Raw genomic sequence first — 16781 nt, 5'->3', positions numbered from 1 at the left:
TTCGCACCTCTAGCGCTGCAAGGTGTTTGACCAACATAAACTGGCTTCCACCGATATGTTTTTAGCAAGGATTCACGTTCTCAAATCAGAGAATTTTGTGCCGTGACACCAGTTCGTAATGCAATGGTGAAATGGAGCGGTTACTACATTAAACTAAAAATCGGTAACATTTTGTTTTTAATAATCTATGTGTTGTAATATTCCGAGCCTCGGCTACCACAAAACATGTAGCAGAAGTTTTATAGCGGACTAAGTGCAAGAAAATGTGATCCGAAATAAAGTATTATTCCGGTTCTTTTTTAAATAGTTGTGGAAAACCTCCATTAGTCACGTCACGGTTGACTAGCCCACATATCCAAGGCCGGTAACCGCGCTCGTGTATCTTCGTTTTCCTTTGAAAACTGTTATGACTAAATGCAACAATACGAGTAATGCAAGTCGAAACAATTTAAGATGGATGGTTGCAATGCATTAGATCAAATTTACATGGTTAAACGAATAAATTCGGAACACAAGGATCTTCTTCATGATGTCTCATTCGATTTCTTCGGAAAACGAATGGCAACTTGTTCCAGCGACCAAAGCGTTAAGGTTGGCAATTTATCTTTAAGTAAATTTTCTGCAGATAGTATGAATATTTTTGTTTCAAGATTTGGGATGTAGATGAAAATGGTGAGTGGCATTGCACAGCAAGCTGGAAAACTCACAGTGCTTCAGTTTGGAAAGTAACATGGGCCCACCCTGAATTTGGTCAGGTTTTAGCTACTTGTTCATTTGATAGGACTGCGGCAATTTGGGAAGAAACAGGTGGGTAAATGTTTTTTTAAGTGAGTTTTGTTTAAGAGGAGGTAATATGTGAGATATCATCTGTTGTCACAGTTGTTGAGAATTCATCCTCACAGACTGAAAGAGTTTGGGTAAGGGACACTTTTTAGTTCTATGTTTTGTTTACCTGACCAATGCCATATGTCGACAGGTACATAAAGTGAGCTTAGTTGACAGTAGGACTTCTGTTAAAGATGTAAAGTTTGCACCAAAACATCTCGGACTTCAGTTGGTAGGAAAGATTAAACTTTTGAAAACAACTTACAGGAATCCTAATTTATTTGGTTTAATAACAGGCAACCTGTTCTTCAAATGGAATCATAAGAATTTATGAAGCTCCGGATGTGATGAATCTGACACATTGGTCATTACAAAACCAAATTCAATGCAAGATATCGTGCAGTTGCCTTTCTTGGAATCCCTCAACGTTTGTACATTTTTAATCACACAAACTTAAATGCAAAACTGTCAATTTTATTGAGATTTTGTTTGTAGTCATAGAAACCACTTGCCCATGATTGCTGTGGGCAGTGATGATCCTTCATCATCTGGTGGTGGAAAAGTGTTTATTTTTGAATACAATGACCAAACTAGGTAATTTTGTACGCTGTGAGTTTGAATATGAGCGATGTTTGAATAAAAACATTGTTTGACTTTCAGAGATTGGTCAAAAGTCTTAACAATCATGTCAATGACTGATGCTGTCAGTGATCTGTGTTTTGCTCCTAACCTTGGTCGCAAACATCATGTGCTGGCTGTTGCTTCTGAAGATTTGCATATTTTTACTATAAAACCTTCCAGGTTCGACAGAGCAATCTTTTTGTATGCTCAAGTCCTGTAATTCGTTTTGTTTGTTGTCACCCACATAAACATCTGTTATTATTATTTTTTTGCATTGGATTGTTACCTGTTGTAAAATTGTATATTGTAAAGTGACATTTTTTCGTAGTAATGAGACTTCAACTTCAAGTGGAACACCACCAACTTACAATCAAGTAGCACATTTCACTGATCACTGCTGCAAGGTTTGTGAGGTTTTTGTTGTGGTGTTATTTTGTTGTTTGAGTTAATCTAGAGTTATACTTTCTTGCTAGGTTGTAAACGTTGCATGGAATGATCTGGGTACCATTGTTATATCAAGCGGGGATGATGGCCATGTTTATCTTTGGATGGGTAAGTGTAAGTTTTGTCAATGGAATGTACATCACCAATCCATGTATGTTGTCATGCAGCGAACTACCTTGGAATTTGGAGGCGGGTTGGTGAGCTAAAGAAGGATTTATCCCCACCAAGTGATATGGCTAGTCCTCCAGTGGAGAAGTCTGATCTCTCTCCCCTGCCAGTGGACGGAAACAGGTACCAAAGCATGCAGCATCTAACCAGTGTTCAACCCCGTCGGTGACTTGCAACGGGATGCCTTTGTCGACTCATGTTGTCGCATAGTCCCAATTGTAATGTTGTTGTAACAATGTAGGCACATAGGTGCTTCAATATGTAATGTTTTTCGTTTTACCTCGTTTTTTGGTACAATGCGCATGATTTTTGTACACTAACCAACCATTATGGAATATTTAAGTTTGATAACCAGGCATGCAGGAAATACCTTACAGAATCTTGCCTATGTAATGTCAACTAACACTATACCCTTGAGCACATGTTCTGTGTGTAGCTGTGCCATATGTTGCAACTGCCTCCTGCAAAATTCTTGCACTGTAACATTTTCTGTACGTCATTCTATTATTTGAAAACAACTCTGCTTATTGCAGTGTTAGGCATAAAAAGCTAAACGAGTGGTTCCCAACCATAAAGCAAAAAGTTTTAAACTTGAGGGGAGGAATTTACTTCAAGTTTTACATGTGATTTGTAGTTAAACACTTAAGCTCTGAGAGCATGACCTGTGAAGTTGATAAAAGAACCAATTTTCAATGATCTTTGTGTGGATTAGCATCTACTATGTAGCATAATAGGGAGGAATGAAAATGCTTTAAGATGTTAGGGGAGGAATTTATCAAAAAAGGTTGGGAAACACTGAGCTAAGCGAATGTTTGTGATGTATCGTTGTTGTCACCTGTGTGCCGCCTTTGTTTTTTTGTTTACGCGTTTTCAGTTAACAGTGAACTCATCGCTTAGCAACAATAGTTCTTTTTTGGCTTTCGTTCGTCTTGCCCAACATGCTTTTTGCAGCGCTTTGTTAATCTAGCAGCTACAATACAAACGATCAAACACATCTTTAGAATTCTGCATGGAAGAACAGTTTATTCAACGAGTTCATACAAAATACAAAAAAAACGTTCTCTTACGCTGGAACTTTAATTGCAGAATCAACTTCCGCCGCTTCACGCAAGGGCGGGCTCCGCCAACCGAACGACCGTTGGATCCGAAATTTGCCGGAGCGTATTATTGAGATTACCAAGAGCTGAGACATGCCGAAACATAGGAACTTTGACGCAGGACAAACCAGTTAGTGGCTAAACGCGCCTATGTCTTACGATGATAAAGTTCAAATTTGCGATAGTTAAACAATTCAGTTTAGTCCAAAACTGCTCTGTGCGCGTTCAATAATCATAATTGCAATTCTCAAATGTGTTTTACGCATATATCACGTTAGATATCACAAACAGTGTCATTGTTTGACAATCAAGTGTACCATGACGCAACACTCGAGTGTGAATAAGGATTCAGCTACATTTCATGCATTGACGGGCTGATGCAGTCCATTTTATCGTGTCGTATCGCAGTGCTTGTTTTGCAGTACACAATCATGATCGATGGTGATTTTATATCAACGAGTTGTGTTAATTTGCAGCAGGACAAAGATAAGTTAAAAAAACCGAATTCACAATTAGTGCGCTTTTTGTTTGTTCGCTGTTAAAAATTAATTATAGGTGATCGCTAAAAACGAACAAATATCAAACTGGGCCTTTAGTTATTGTTCCACGGGTCGAGCGGGGCACTGTCAGATTCAGGGTTTATAAGATCATCTTTGCCTAGGTACGCGCCAGGCGTGCAATCACCAGAAAAACTTTCTCCAGTGCAAGAAGTAGAGTCTAGTAGCGGCCGGAACAAGGTTTCCCCACCCAGGTACGGCGGCATGGAATGTGCATCTTGACGTTCCGTTGAAACTTGAATAAAACATAGAAAAATCATGTGAAAGGCAGACGGGTAACACTGCAACATTGACACTAGGTTTCATTTAAAGAAAAAGTGGTCTTTAAATGTAAAAGTGCAGTAGATGTTACTTCATTATATGTTAAAGAACGCACCTGAAGAACGGTCCCCCGAAGTGCTTGACCTAAATTAATAAATAAGTTAAAGTTAGTTTTTTGATTTGACCAAAGCAAACTTATTTACTATTTGGTCTTTGCTATAGTATATACGACAGCTAAACGTACGGACTTTGTGTTGAGTCATTTAATTGTGACACCATAACAGCCCGTTGTATCATTATTACAACTTGCCCAGTTTTGGCCAGACAGAACATTTGCAATTTTGGAACATTGTAACTACAAAACCAGTATTACCTAAAATTCTTGCCACACACTGTATAGTCACCATGTAATATTGTCCCAACATAGGCATTTTTCAGTTACTATAGGATGGTGATATGTTGCAACGAGGCTGTACGATTAAGTAGCTCTTCAAATGCGGCCGCGGAAAAATTACGTGCAAAATGTTTGCAAACCTGTTACTGTGGTTGCTTCCTTGACAGATCTCTCCCTCATTTTTGTTGTCTCCTCTTGTTTTAGTTTCGCTACCCGTAACTATAGTGGGCGACATCATTTCAAAGGCGTCAAAATTTTCCGTCTGTTCGGATTGCGCCATCAACCCAATACTGGCAGAAAAAAGTATTTAATGCCCAGTAGCCAACAAACAAGTCTTTATTGCTTAAACTTTGTACCTGTACTTGAAATCCACCTCCTGTTCTGATTTCCAATCCTGTGTTTTGCAACAATAGGTTAACTTGTTTATATTTAGTTCAATATCTTTCACTTTCTTTTCCAGTTATTAAAACCTATCAGTTATAGACGAAGCTACATGCTACCGCGTACATCTGACATATATTGGGTTCCCGGGATGCCTTGAATCACCTATAAACCGGGTTGTTGGGGGACTGGAACAGTGCCGGATTAAGGGTCTGTTGGCCTGTAGGCACATTTTATAAGCGGCCCGAAAAATTATAACTAAACCCGACAACAACCAATAATTTCCCTCAAAACGGACTAAAATGTAAAAAGATGCACCAAAGAATTCAAAAGTGATGTATATATTGTAAATTGTGGCTTTCTAACTTTCAGCACGCCAATGTAGGACTGATGCAGGCCACAATCAAGTCCCGTCATATGCACTGGGAGCACATAACTAAATATATACCGGCTTTTTACCAAGCTTGTTATTTTTTGTTTGGTTCGTCGCCTTTTAGCTTTAAAACTTTGATTTACACTGCTACAAGAAATAGGAGGCTGGAAAAAAATGGAATGCGCCAGAAGAAAAAAATGAGAAAGTTCTGCACTGCGCATTATTAAAAAGTGCATTCAGGCGATTAATATTATTAAGTGATAGTTGCAATAGCTGTTGAAGTCATGGATGATATTTAAAATATATGGCAATCGAATTTTGTTCTCACCAAAAAGGATGGAGGTTCGGCGTAAACATAATCGAAATATTTTTGGCACAATCTTATAACTGCAAACGACGCGATCAAAATGAGTAGAAGTCCAACTGGTACAAACACAGCTATATACAGTATGTTCCTTGAATCCGCCTGGTCTGAAAACATGACAAATGAAACCACCAAATTTGTCCTATGCTAAAGAGTGTTACGAGGTGTTTGGTTGCGAAAACAACTTTCAAACAGTTACACAAAATTTGAAAAAACAAATTGGATATGTGTTAGCTGTAAAAATTGAGCAAAAAACAAAAACAGTTCCTACCTGATTTTGTGACGACGTGTGTATAGCCAACCGAACTCTGATGGATAAAGGCTATGTACTGTGCGTACATGCAGTAATTCGTATTCTCAAGTAGATTTTCTACCACGACAGCTTTAGCGGGCATCGCAGCGTAACAGCTCTGTAAATCAATATGTATACAGATTTACGCAATGATGTATGTGAATTCCTGTGAGGTGTTGTGTTAGGTTAGCTGTGGTACCCTGTAACTTATTTCCACGAATTTTTTATGTTTTTGGAATTTTCTCAAGCAAATATGTGTGTTATATAATAATGTAATTTATTAATATGTAATTTGCAGTATACTGTAGGCTAATAGTAATAATAAGGGAAGATTGGCATGTATTGAATCCTGATCACCTAACAGAATATTTTATTCAAACAAACCGTGTCTAGGATAAAGGAGAACGGGGTTGATGGAACCAACATGGCAGCGTTTTCGTAAAATTGTGTACTGCATTGATCGGGTAAGGTGTCTGGAAAGAGAAATATTGTTAGCTCCGACGATAGCAATGTTTGATGGCGCGATCCTACAGATACTGCAGATCAACATACCATTCATTTGAACAGCCTGGACTGTCCCGGAGACTTCTTGGAATTCACAAATTGCTTTGGTATTTGGAAGTCGAATCTGAAGTATCACAGAGGTGGTCCTCGCTTCTATCGTAGTGACGTTCGGTGCGCTAAGTTTAGCTAAACGATAAGTTTTGATTGTATTTGCGATGATGACTAATGTTGTTTACCTGCCCATCGAAATTCTCATGCCTTATTATGTCAAAAGTCCAGAGTTTACATGCTGAACGTTTCAGGAATTGCTTTGAATGCAACAACAAAGTGAAAATAATGCACCTGTAACCTTACATCCCCTGCGTTAAGAACGACTTACATTTATGTAAACCGCATACCATATGTGACTTTCTCTTAAGCCTAGTTGAAGAACTGCTAAATGATTTTGTTTGCAAGCGACATAATGAAGTGGCAGAATCACTTCGAAAGATGGTTGGTGACATCATAGTCCAACCGACTCCCATTGAGTTTCAAAACTACATGGAGTCCAGATTTGGCCTTGATGCTTGTTGAACTTACTGTTCATAACAGCACTGTACACATTTGTCCTTGTAAATTTGGTGCAAGTGCAAACTTTACATGTACATTCCATAGTTGAGTTTTCAGAACGCAGTATGGCTCGAACCCGTCCACGTCCTACAAAAGATTACGTGTAAAATGGTTTGTCTCTTGATTGCCACTTCCTTTTACCATGAGGTAAAAAGGCGCGTAATTTGTTTAGTTGTTACACTAACACTAACCACTAAAATTGGATGAAAGATCCCGAAGCAGGCATCTTGTGTCAGACGCATTGTGACAGGTTTCTGCTGTTGTCCACCTTGACCTGTTTTCGCATCCGCTTAGGCTAAAAATTAACAAAAAGCATACACATTTGGAAACATACATACACAAAAACATACAAGTTTTTTATTTTTCATGAAAAGAATACGTACCACGTTTGAACTTGATATGTCACTGACTTGTTTTGCCAGTCAGGATTTGGTTTCCATAGCATTGACGTATCGAGATCAATGGTACGAAACTGAACTCCAATAGGACCTAATTGAAAGTTTAAAAGTATAAGGTTCGGCTAAAGCAGCGGTTCCCAAACTTTTTCATATTTTTTTCAAAACGGTCCCTTTGCCATTATTTTGAGGGCTCGCGGTCCTTGAGCCTAAATATGTATTTCATAAAAACGAAAGTTGATTTCAGGATTTTAGCTAGTTATGCAAAATTTCGCATAAAAATCATCCAAACACAGCTTGTGACATCACAGACAAGACAAATGCACTACAATTGTGCGCGAACAATTACATTTTTGATAGCATTTTTGATTCAATAAAGGCTATTTTTAAGCAATGGAGACAGTTGATTCTCAATTCTACTTTGATTTAAACTTATTTAGTGACACAAACTGACGCCAAATAAGATTATAGAATTACTTAAACCGCTTCGCGGTCCCCCCAAAATTGCCTCACGGACCCCTAAAGGACCGCGGACCCCAGTTTGGGAACCGCTGGGCTAAAGTAAGATTGCTGAACCAAACAAACAAACACAAACGTTATGAAATAATATTGGATTAAATGTACGTTTCAGCTAAACACAAGAAATGAAACGTTCCATTACATCTCAATTATTAGTATTTTCGTCACATTAGTTTTACCTTACCTGCGAGTTTCTTTTGAGCCGCCGCATGATATACATACACTCCAACGGCCAACAAATAAATCCACCTTTTGAACATGACTTCTTTTCGTGTTTTCTAGCTCGTTAAAACCGGACTACCATTGGACATGTAAGACAGGTTTATATATGCGTGTGTTAGAGATGCCCATGTAGGCTCTTATCTTGTTAATTATTATAGCGTTGCTCGGAAACAAACAACGCCTATTCAAATATTTGGTCTTCTATTGGTATTAGATATGCATCAATTTGTGGGGGCGCAATAAACCTTTTTCGTTATTAGTTACATAAAAGGAATTCCACTTTTCAAATGGAGTATGCTAACTGCTTAATATACTGGAAGACAAATAATGACGTACCACAAGTTGCATTTCTGTTGTACAAGTTCGTATTCTTGTGCGGTGCGGTTTTGGACCTCACAAGTTTAACCAAAGCATGGAAATATGCATAGGTGCCGATGTAATAGCTAAAATGGATAGTGTGTCACTTTTATATGGGAAATTAGTAGTGCAAAATATTTTCTTCATGTGTATTAAGAGATTATTAAAGTTTTTAATGTTTGTCCTTACCAATACAAAATCCGTTTTGGATGAGTGGAACAGAAATATCCGACAAAAAAATCACCTAAATTGCACTCCATATGGCGCAAGAGAACCGAAATTGTTTTTGATGTCACAGAATATAACGAAATATTCTGGTTGTAGTGATCATGAAGTGCCATTACTCTGTTCTTGGCGTTAGTCTTACTGCGTCTGAAGATGAAATAAAAAAAGCGTACAGAAAAAGGGCTCTTAAATGGCATCCAGGTAAAGGACAATAGGCCATCTCCCATCTTATCTTTTGTACTTTCCAAACTGAATAAAGTCAAGCAGTGCCGAATCATGCAGTTATACTTTCGTTACCACATAATATTTGTTTTATCTTTTTGCAGATAAGAACATTGACAATTCAGAAGAGGCGACTGAGCAGTTTCGCCTAATCCAAGCAGCTTATGATGTTTTATCTGATCCACAAGAAAAAGCATGGTTAGAAAAATTGTTTTTTATTATGGTACTGCTTTATAATCATACGTAGTCCTGAATAGTTTGGTAAATAATGTATTTATTTTGTGTGTCTGGGTAATATATATTGCTTTAGTTAAAGATTGGTTTAAAAACCAATGCAAATTTGAACAATTATTGTGCTTTAGGTATGACAAACACAGAACACAAATATTGCACAAAAGTGAATTTGAAGGTTTTAAAGATTCAACATCGGACATTTTGGAATTTTTCACTCCCTCTGCTTACCGGGGTTTTGGCAGCGATGATAATGTAATGGAACTGTTTGTAGTTTACATAAACCATACTAATGTTTCTTTAATTATTTGCAAATTTACCATCCTTTTCATAAAATATGTTTTTAGGGCTTTTTCTCAGTGTATAGAGATTTGTTCAAAAGAATTGCTGAAGAAGACAAACGTTTTTGTGATGATCATTCTGAAGAAGACTTTGAGGAACTGCCATCATTTGGAGATTTAGACAGTGATTATGAATCGGTACAACCAAGTAGACTGCATTGTAGCCAATAAAGATGTTTTTGGATTCTTACATTCATATGCACCCCAAACTACACTGCAATTTAAAACAGTTACATATGATGTGGCAGGGGCCCAATGTGTTTCTGCTTGCAGTAAACAAAGTCACACAGGGACCCAATGTACTGTAATATATTTGTTCCTGAATAATTGCATAAATTCCAAAGCCTACTATTTGCTAAAAAATGTTCTTGGACATATTGACTGTACAAAAGCAATGACCGAAAAGCGACCCTGTACACCTTTTATTTCAAATTGGTATTATAATATGTAAGCACTTTTAATGTATTGCAGGTGGTCCATTTATTCTATGGAGTCTGGCAGTCTTACTGCACCAAACTGACTTACGTCTGGGTAGAAAAGTATGATGTACATGAAGCTCCAGACAGAAGAATTGCACGGCTCATAGAAAAAGAGAACAAAAAAGAAAGGGACAAGGAAAAGAAAAATCGCAATGAAATTATTCGGGTAAGTTTTCCTAATAACGGTTTTTGTAAAAATTTGATAACACAAATTTACAAGGTCGGTTGTTTAGGACCTAGTCAGATTTGTGCGCAAGCGGGATCCAAGAGTGCAATCATACAGGGAGAAACTGGCTGAAGTGGCTGCTGAACAAGCCGAAAAAGCTGCTCAAAAAAGAGCTGAAGTGTTACGGTACAAAAAACAAAAGCTTTAAAACAAGTAGTTTAAAAATAATTTGACCTTGGTAAAAAAGTTGTTTATACTAAGAGAAAAGATTTATACACATTAATGACTTCTTTTCTATTTCAGTTCTCGCATAGAAGAAACTGCTTTATATGCAGAAAAGAATATGCAACAAAATTTAGAACATGCAAACAGAGTCTCAGAATTGGAGAATGCAATGAAGGCAAGTTTTGGTTGCTTAAACAATTCTAAATTATTAGTAAGTGGTCTAATCTTTAAGTCACACTTTTCTTGGACAGCTCAATTGTCTAAACAATGTTATCAAACTCTGGTTGTGATTGATATCAATGTATAGAACCACTTGTGATTTCATGAGTAGTTAAAAGATTTAATGAAGAAGTTTACAAACAATAACATTTCAGGAAGAATTTGGATTTTCTAGCGATGAGGAAAGATCCCATTCTGAAAAAGAAAACTCTTCTGCTGAAGAAAGTGACCATAATGATGAGCTGTACTGTGTTGCCTGCAACAAGAATTTTAAAACCACACAAGCGTAAGTTTGTTGCATTACCACTATTATGTTGGGCAGTTTACCTTTTTTGTTTAATGGTTTGTCATATGAAGTTCTGTTAACTACGTTTATCATCAATATTTTTATACAGAGTAAAGAACCATGAAAAATCAAAGAAACACAAGGAGAAATTCACAAGGCTTCAAGCAGAAATGAAAGAGGAACAGGAAAATAATCCAGAACAAGATTCAACAGGTATACAATGTCTTGGTTTTAAATAGGAAAAAAACAATATACCACAGATGTATGGGGGAATCTACAAAAGAACTCACGAATTGCATACTGTATGTTGTAAAATTACAGGATGCAATTTTCCCCGTACATTATATTATATAAGTAAAATTTGCAACCACTGTAAGAATAAGGAAAAGCACTAGTTGGTCCAAAATACAATTCACATAGAAAGCTCTGAACTGTGGTTAATTGTTTGTGATCATTGCAGGCCTTGCTGAGGAAGATTTGGAAGAAGAGATAGATATTCCAATCCAACCAAAGAAGTAAGCCATTCAAAATGCCAAGTCTACAAGTTGTTTTAACTCTGTTTTCTTGTAGACTAACCAAGAAGCAAAAGAAACAGAGAAAACTACATAACGAACTGTTTGGAGAAGAAATGGATGACGCCCCACAGGCCACGATCCCTCAGGATTGCGGACAAATAAAAGAATTCGAAGATAATGAGACTTCAATTTCCCTTAACACTGAGGAAAACGAAATAAGCACTGAAAATGATATAAAGGAACAAAACGTTAAGGAAACACTTCCTGTTTCAAGTACAAGGAGAAAAAAGAAAACGAAATCTTCTAAAACTCGTAATTCTCAAATTTCTAACCAATCACAGGCAGATGCTGCAACCCACGCACAGAACAATTTTTGTGTGACATGTAATAGAGAATATCCCTCTAGAAACAAACTTTTTCAACATTTGAAGTCTACAGGCCATGTTATGATCGTTCAAGACAAATCTGGATCAAAAAGAAGGCAAAAATAAAAGTTTTGTGTGAAATTTTAAGAAAGCTTGCAAGATTTGCATGGTGCAATATAATTGTAAGAATTATGTGCTTTTAACATGTACTACTAAAAATAAAGCTTACAACAACACTCATTTAAAGATAATTTTTTTATTGACAAAGAATCTGAATGGAAAATTAAAAACATACTAAAGCATGTTTAGCTTACTACAATACTTTTACTTTGGTGAAGAAATATGTCTTGAAAAGATGAACTATAAAACAAAAGCTTTTTCTCGAGCAAGATGCGTTACACGTATTTAAAAGATCAAGAAAGATTGTGTAATTCTAATTGTTCATCCAACTCTGCAAGGGCCATTTGCAGTTTTTTGTTTGTTTGTAAATCATTTTCCATCTTATTTCGCCGGGTTGGTATTCTTCGTCCCTGTCGCTTTCTCTGCAAAAGGAAAATGTAAGCACAAATCTGTTTTTCATGTAAGAGAGTATGAAGCACAGTTCTAACCCTCTTTTTGGATGGCCTTTCAGCTGGGTTTGTGTAGAAAACCATAGCCCGAGTTTTTCTTCGCTTTTCCACATAACTGTAAAGTGCGGATAATTGTAATGTCAGGTAATTTTTTACAAGAATATATTGCCAGATTTTTTACCGTATTGTTCCATCTTTTTCCTGCTTTGGATACTCAAAGATTGTTTCCCAGGATTTTGGCACTGGGGTGCTGTAGTTTTTATTTGTATAAATTTCTTCAATTGAAAATTTATCTTTCTTTAATCTTAAGGGCTTTGGAAGACCCATTGGTGTTTGTCGAACCTACCACAAACATAATAAAACAAAATTAAACCCTTACCTATGTCGAGGGGACCAGTACACAGTAAGTGTTGCTGTTACCTGTAAAGGTGGAAGTGTTTTTCTGATATTCTTTTGCCTACTTCGTAATGATCTTTTAGCTGGAGGGCTTCTAAATTTGAAGCAAAAAAAATTAGCCTTCAGTTTGCAACTTTTACTGACACATTATGGTTTCACTTGCCCACAGTGTTCATTTTCAGTTGTTCTACTCACTTCATCAGGAACTTCTGATTTGGAAATATTACATGCATGTTTGTCCTCGACAGTATCTTGTAATGGAAATGTGTGCATTGTTTAAAATTACCCAACAACAAAAATGTAAATAGTAATTCTTTATGCAGGGTTACAGAGTCGGAAGTGTTAAGGTACAGGTTGAGTCAGAGTCAGATTCCTGAGATAACTCGGATTTATAATTTTAACCATCGTTTAAAATTCATGTATGTCGAGGACATTATTTTTTGTGTCCTTTTTGGGTAATTTTCAGACTTTCAATATTTTGTCAGAACGTCCAGTTTTTCAACCCCTTTAGAAGGTCCCAGTTAATTTTTTTTTTTTACTGTGCAATATTAAATCTGGACAAAATAAAAGAAATCAGACAAATAAATTAACTAATGCTTTTTTAAATCAAGAACAAATGCCTGCACTTTTGCAGTACACAAAAGACTCTGTATTTTGCTTTCAACATCCCTAGTTAGACCCCTACAAACATTTCCTCATATCTTTTGACCCTGCAACCCTGTTTTTTTCAAGTAGATGACTGTGTCTTACCATGCTGTAATCGAAAAACAAACATAGGTACACTAGTTACACAGCCTCCCCAAGTTACCTTTGGTTTCCTCTTGTGGACTGTTTAAGCATTCAGAATGTACATTGAATGTTTGGAATCGACTTAATTGTGAAGAAGTCTCATTGTTATCACATATATCTTTGATGACAATGTTGCATGCAGTAATGCTAGCAATTGCAGCTGAACTGGTGCAAACATATTCTGATTCCTTCACAATGTTTTGTTTGATTTCAATGCTTGTGGTTGGTTTGCTGCATTCTGATAAAGTATCTTTTTCATCTTCGGACAGACTGTCAGGTGATGGAGGTAACCACAATGCTTTTGCAGTAGGGACTTCTGAATAATTTGCAAAAACAACAAAAAACAATTATATACGTATACAGGGTTTTTTTAAGGTTTGGTTTGGGTGACCGCTAAGTAGTTTTAAGAGACCGCAAGTGTTTCATTTAAATACCAAAAAATAGCCATATTTGCTTAAACGAATTATTTATTAGGCTACTGGCAAATTTTGGGAAACCGCTGGAGAAATTTGAAAGAAAAATTTTTTTAAAAAAAACACTGTACATATATATATATGGTATACATGGGGAAGGCCAGGGGTGGGCAACCTACGGCCCACGAGCAACTTTGGAGCGGCCCGCGTCACGTATTTTATTTTGATCGGCAGGACTTTTTTTTTGTTTAAAATTTCAGTGTTTTGCATTTCTGAACTAAACATCTAGTAAACAAACAAACAAATGTTTGGGAACACAAGTTTACAAAAAAAAGTTGTACATGTACACAAAGTAATGTACTCACCTTCTGGGGCTTTCCTTTTTTCAGCCTTATTCTCCTCATCTGCTTTATCTACAGCACTGTTCTCATTATATATGTAAGGCTTTTTTCGAGGTGGATCCAAGCTTTCAGGAGTACGTAGCATTGTTACTTCTTCATTTGCAAGCAATCGTTTTCTTTTTACTTTTTTCAACTCTGTATTGTTGCATTTACTTTGATTGGTGACTTTATTGGTGGATGTCCCACTAATGGTTGCATAATCTGTTTGAACAGCATGCTGCATTTCTGAATTGTTTAATGATTTTTCATTACTGGCTTCTAATTTAATTCGCTTGTTGTCAATGTCAGCAGATTTGTCCAGTTCAATATCAACTATTACTTTAGGCCCTGCAGGCATCATTAGTGGGTTAAAGTCTTCATTTGATGTCCAATATGCCCCTGCGGTAACCGGTGCTTCTGGTGGGTGCCTAGATAACTGACAAAACAGTTTAATTTACTTCAAAGAGTTTAAATCAAGACATGAAAAATTATGTTGTTATTCTTATGTATGTTTTACTCATAAAATAAACAGTACCTCTGTTGTTAAGGTTTTTCCGATATGGACACAGTTTATTAGATCTTCCAAGGCAACTTCAGGCTTGGAATAGGAGCTCATATTTAACAAGTCTACTGCCAGCGTGCCTTCCGTAAAAGATCTGTTGCAGCTTTTTTAAACATGTATAAAATGCAGTGCTAACAAAACAAAGATCTGAATGTTTATGTTATTGTCAAAACATGTTTTGTTTTCTTTTTGTGATGTGTGTTTCTTAATTGAACGCTAAACTCTGGATATGGGCATAGTTTCTGGGAAATGCAAAACCAACTCTGAAACCACATGGGAAGCTTGCAAACACAACATTTTGCAGGCCTTCTAGAAGCGAAAGAACGTATAAAACAGAGTACAAAACTGCCACAAAAAGTTTGTGCTTGTAGATCGCTGCGAATTTCGTTGAACACAATAGAAAACTCCTAAAAACGACACCTCTTAAAACTTGACGACAAAACCAGCCATCTTTGGGGAGAAACCATTAAAACTATCATTCTAACTAGGTTTCTAATTAATCTACACCTTTAAGTGGAGAGTCGCAACTCGCAACGTTTTTTGTTTTCTATACTTGTTTCTGGGATTGGCGGTAACAAACCATAGAAATATTATTTTTAAAGTTATAGTAAGCACTTTTTTACAGTCAGCACTCAGCAGGGCATTAACAAACAATTCTTGTCTTTCTTCGCTTTAGTGACATCACAATAAGTTTAGTTTAATTTTACGTTCGCCACCCTGTTTTTTGAAAAAACTCGGCGCCCACGGTCCCATATTTCCATCCTCCAAAAGGACACATTGTTGAAAAGAACATGAAAAAATACTTTATACCCCTTTTCTTGTCTTCAAAGGACAACTAAGTTTTTGTTAAAAAGGAGGACATGTCCTGAAAAAAGAGGACGTATGGTAGGCCTAAACAATGATTCATAAGACCACAATGCGCTATCATGATGTCAGAGACAGTCCTTACCAAAGGTACGTTAATGGTTAAATCCACATCAATTAGATTGCACTCTCAAAGTTTTGACCTTTAGGAGTCGTTAACACATATTTGCATATCGACTCATCAATAACAATCGTTTACACCAGTAGTTCTCAAACTGTGCGTCGCGACGCCCTGGTGCGTCGTTTCAATTTTCCTAGGGCGTCGCAGAAGTTCCGTTTCGTGGCTTTTTATTGTTGTATCAATAAACAAAACTTTAAATAAGTTTCCATATTAACTTTTATTTGCTGGTCCTTCTCGCCCCACAAAATCTATTTAAAGCAATTTTAAAATCCAATTATTAAGCGAAAGAGTTTTAATTACGTCACAAATGCCATTACATATATTCTAATATACATGTTTACGACCGCAGGTTGTGCACACCTGGACTATTTCAATGCGTTTAAGCGTGTGTTTGTATTATTACACATTGTGCATTTCCCTAACTGTGTGCGCATGTTTAGGACATGCTTGTTTAAAGAGTGTGTTCAAGGAACCACGCTGTGTACGCACAAAAAACGTCTTTTGACACCAAAATGCATTTAAAACCTTACACCTTTGAAATAGCACGTTAAAGGCGAAACTAGTATGATAAATGAAAATTCTTCGACTAAGGAAGCAGAAAAGCAAACAAGTGCTGATCCCGCCCAAAGCGCCAGGAGCATTTCCTCGTGGTATTTCCTATTAACTACACTGTTAACATTCATATTGGCATTGCTCATGAAAGCTACACTAAACGAACCGTGCTGCACGCTGCAAAGTACAAATACACATAGCCCATTTAAATAACCATGCACAGTATATATGCAACAAAAAACAAACTTTTTAAGATTTGGCGTGTAAAAGAGGTTGGCTAAAGGATATTCATCTGATGTTTTCGAAACGCAACATGGAAATCACGGCGCAGCAAAACGGAGCTTTTGTTCAGGATTGATTGTCATTTAACAAATTCTTCAACCATCAATGTCGTTTAAACAGGTGTGTACTGTACGTGCTCTTTCACATACCACGGCTTGAGATTTAAATCAAAGACACCAGACTGCTTTTGAATTGA

General features: G+C 36.8%; 4 protein-coding genes across 6 annotated transcripts; 2 read left to right on the top strand and 2 right to left on the bottom strand.

Annotated features, from left to right (window-relative positions):
- Nucleotides 1-320: 320 nt before the first annotated feature.
- On the top strand, nt 321-3611 carry LOC145225276 (nucleoporin SEH1-like). 2 transcript variants are annotated; one of them, XM_080091969.1, is made up of 11 exons: nt 321-591; nt 651-807; nt 880-917; nt 977-1057; nt 1122-1252; nt 1321-1419; nt 1486-1626; nt 1775-1850; nt 1920-1998; nt 2058-2181; nt 3145-3611. In XM_080091969.1, exons 1-11 carry the CDS (start codon nt 454-456, stop codon nt 3227-3229), a joined length of 1149 nt encoding a protein of 382 aa, XP_079948095.1. In that variant the 5' UTR covers nt 321-453; the 3' UTR covers nt 3230-3611. The 2 variants fall into 2 exon arrangements, with proteins under 2 accessions (XP_079948095.1, XP_079948096.1); XM_080091970.1 differs by lacking the exon at nt 1486-1626.
- Nucleotides 3055-8470, bottom strand: LOC145225275 (uncharacterized). The gene is made up of 13 exons (XM_080091968.1): nt 8363-8470; nt 7989-8101; nt 7274-7379; nt 7082-7185; nt 6861-6977; nt 6330-6467; nt 6162-6250; nt 5757-5895; nt 5450-5592; nt 4724-4761; nt 4508-4657; nt 4089-4117; nt 3055-3947 (listed from the first exon to the last, which is right to left on the bottom strand). The coding sequence occupies exons 2-13, from the start codon at nt 8062-8064 to the stop codon at nt 3748-3750; spliced, it is 1329 nt and encodes a 442-aa protein (XP_079948094.1). The 5' UTR covers nt 8065-8101; nt 8363-8470; the 3' UTR covers nt 3055-3747.
- Nucleotides 8471-8628: 158 nt separating this feature from the next.
- LOC145225270 (dnaJ homolog subfamily C member 21-like) lies at nt 8629-11897 on the top strand. Its single transcript, XM_080091961.1, has 11 exons — nt 8629-8809; nt 8935-9028; nt 9193-9316; nt 9409-9540; nt 9874-10047; nt 10115-10233; nt 10351-10447; nt 10647-10777; nt 10887-10990; nt 11238-11292; nt 11348-11897. The coding sequence occupies exons 1-11, from the start codon at nt 8713-8715 to the stop codon at nt 11781-11783; spliced, it is 1563 nt and encodes a 520-aa protein (XP_079948087.1). The 5' UTR covers nt 8629-8712; the 3' UTR covers nt 11784-11897.
- On the bottom strand, nt 11898-14933 carry LOC145225271 (uncharacterized). 2 transcript variants are annotated; one of them, XM_080091963.1, is made up of 8 exons: nt 14740-14932; nt 14190-14640; nt 13431-13727; nt 12786-12873; nt 12647-12716; nt 12408-12568; nt 12266-12341; nt 11898-12199 (listed from the first exon to the last, which is right to left on the bottom strand). In XM_080091963.1, the coding sequence occupies exons 1-8, from the start codon at nt 14818-14820 to the stop codon at nt 12071-12073; spliced, it is 1353 nt and encodes a 450-aa protein (XP_079948089.1). In that variant the 5' UTR covers nt 14821-14932; the 3' UTR covers nt 11898-12070. The 2 variants fall into 2 exon arrangements, with proteins under 2 accessions (XP_079948089.1, XP_079948088.1); XM_080091962.1 differs by having other exon boundaries at nt 11898-12341; nt 14740-14933.
- Nucleotides 14934-16781: the final 1848 nt, after the last annotated feature.

Source organism: Phallusia mammillata, chromosome 4, assembly GCF_965637545.1.
Source record: "Phallusia mammillata chromosome 4, kaPhaMamm4.hap1.1, whole genome shotgun sequence".
In the NCBI taxonomy this organism is placed as follows: Eukaryota; Metazoa; Chordata; class Ascidiacea; order Phlebobranchia; family Ascidiidae; genus Phallusia; species Phallusia mammillata.
The sequence above is the reverse complement of the archived record's forward strand: the minus strand, read 5'-3'. Positions and strand labels throughout refer to the sequence as shown.

Coding starts and splice junctions, on each gene's coding strand:
- LOC145225276 (XM_080091969.1), top strand. CDS start 454: ATGGATGGTTGCAATGCATTAGATCAAATTTACATGGTTAAACGAATA. Junction 1,851..1,919: donor TCACTGATCACTGCTGCAAG/GTTTGTGAGGTT, acceptor CTTTCTTGCTAG/GTTGTAAACGTTGCATGGAA. Junction 1,999..2,057: donor CCATGTTTATCTTTGGATGG/GTAAGTGTAAGT, acceptor GTTGTCATGCAG/CGAACTACCTTGGAATTTGG.
- LOC145225275 (XM_080091968.1), bottom strand. CDS start 8,064: ATGTTCAAAAGGTGGATTTATTTGTTGGCCGTTGGAGTGTATGTATAT. Junction 4,658..4,723: donor GAGGTGGATTTCAAGTACAG/GTACAAAGTTTA, acceptor TTTTTCTGCCAG/TATTGGGTTGATGGCGCAAT. Junction 4,118..4,507: donor GGAAGCAACCACAGTAACAG/GTTTGCAAACAT, acceptor TTATTAATTTAG/GTCAAGCACTTCGGGGGACC.
- LOC145225270 (XM_080091961.1), top strand. CDS start 8,713: ATGAAGTGCCATTACTCTGTTCTTGGCGTTAGTCTTACTGCGTCTGAA. Junction 8,810..8,934: donor GGCTCTTAAATGGCATCCAG/GTAAAGGACAAT, acceptor ATCTTTTTGCAG/ATAAGAACATTGACAATTCA. Junction 9,541..9,873: donor TAGACAGTGATTATGAATCG/GTACAACCAAGT, acceptor AATGTATTGCAG/GTGGTCCATTTATTCTATGG.
- LOC145225271 (XM_080091962.1), bottom strand. CDS start 14,820: ATGAGCTCCTATTCCAAGCCTGAAGTTGCCTTGGAAGATCTAATAAAC. Junction 12,717..12,785: donor ACTGAAAATGAACACTGTGG/GCAAGTGAAACC, acceptor CTTCAAATTTAG/AAGCCCTCCAGCTAAAAGAT. Junction 12,569..12,646: donor AAACACTTCCACCTTTACAG/GTAACAGCAACA, acceptor TGTTTGTGGTAG/GTTCGACAAACACCAATGGG.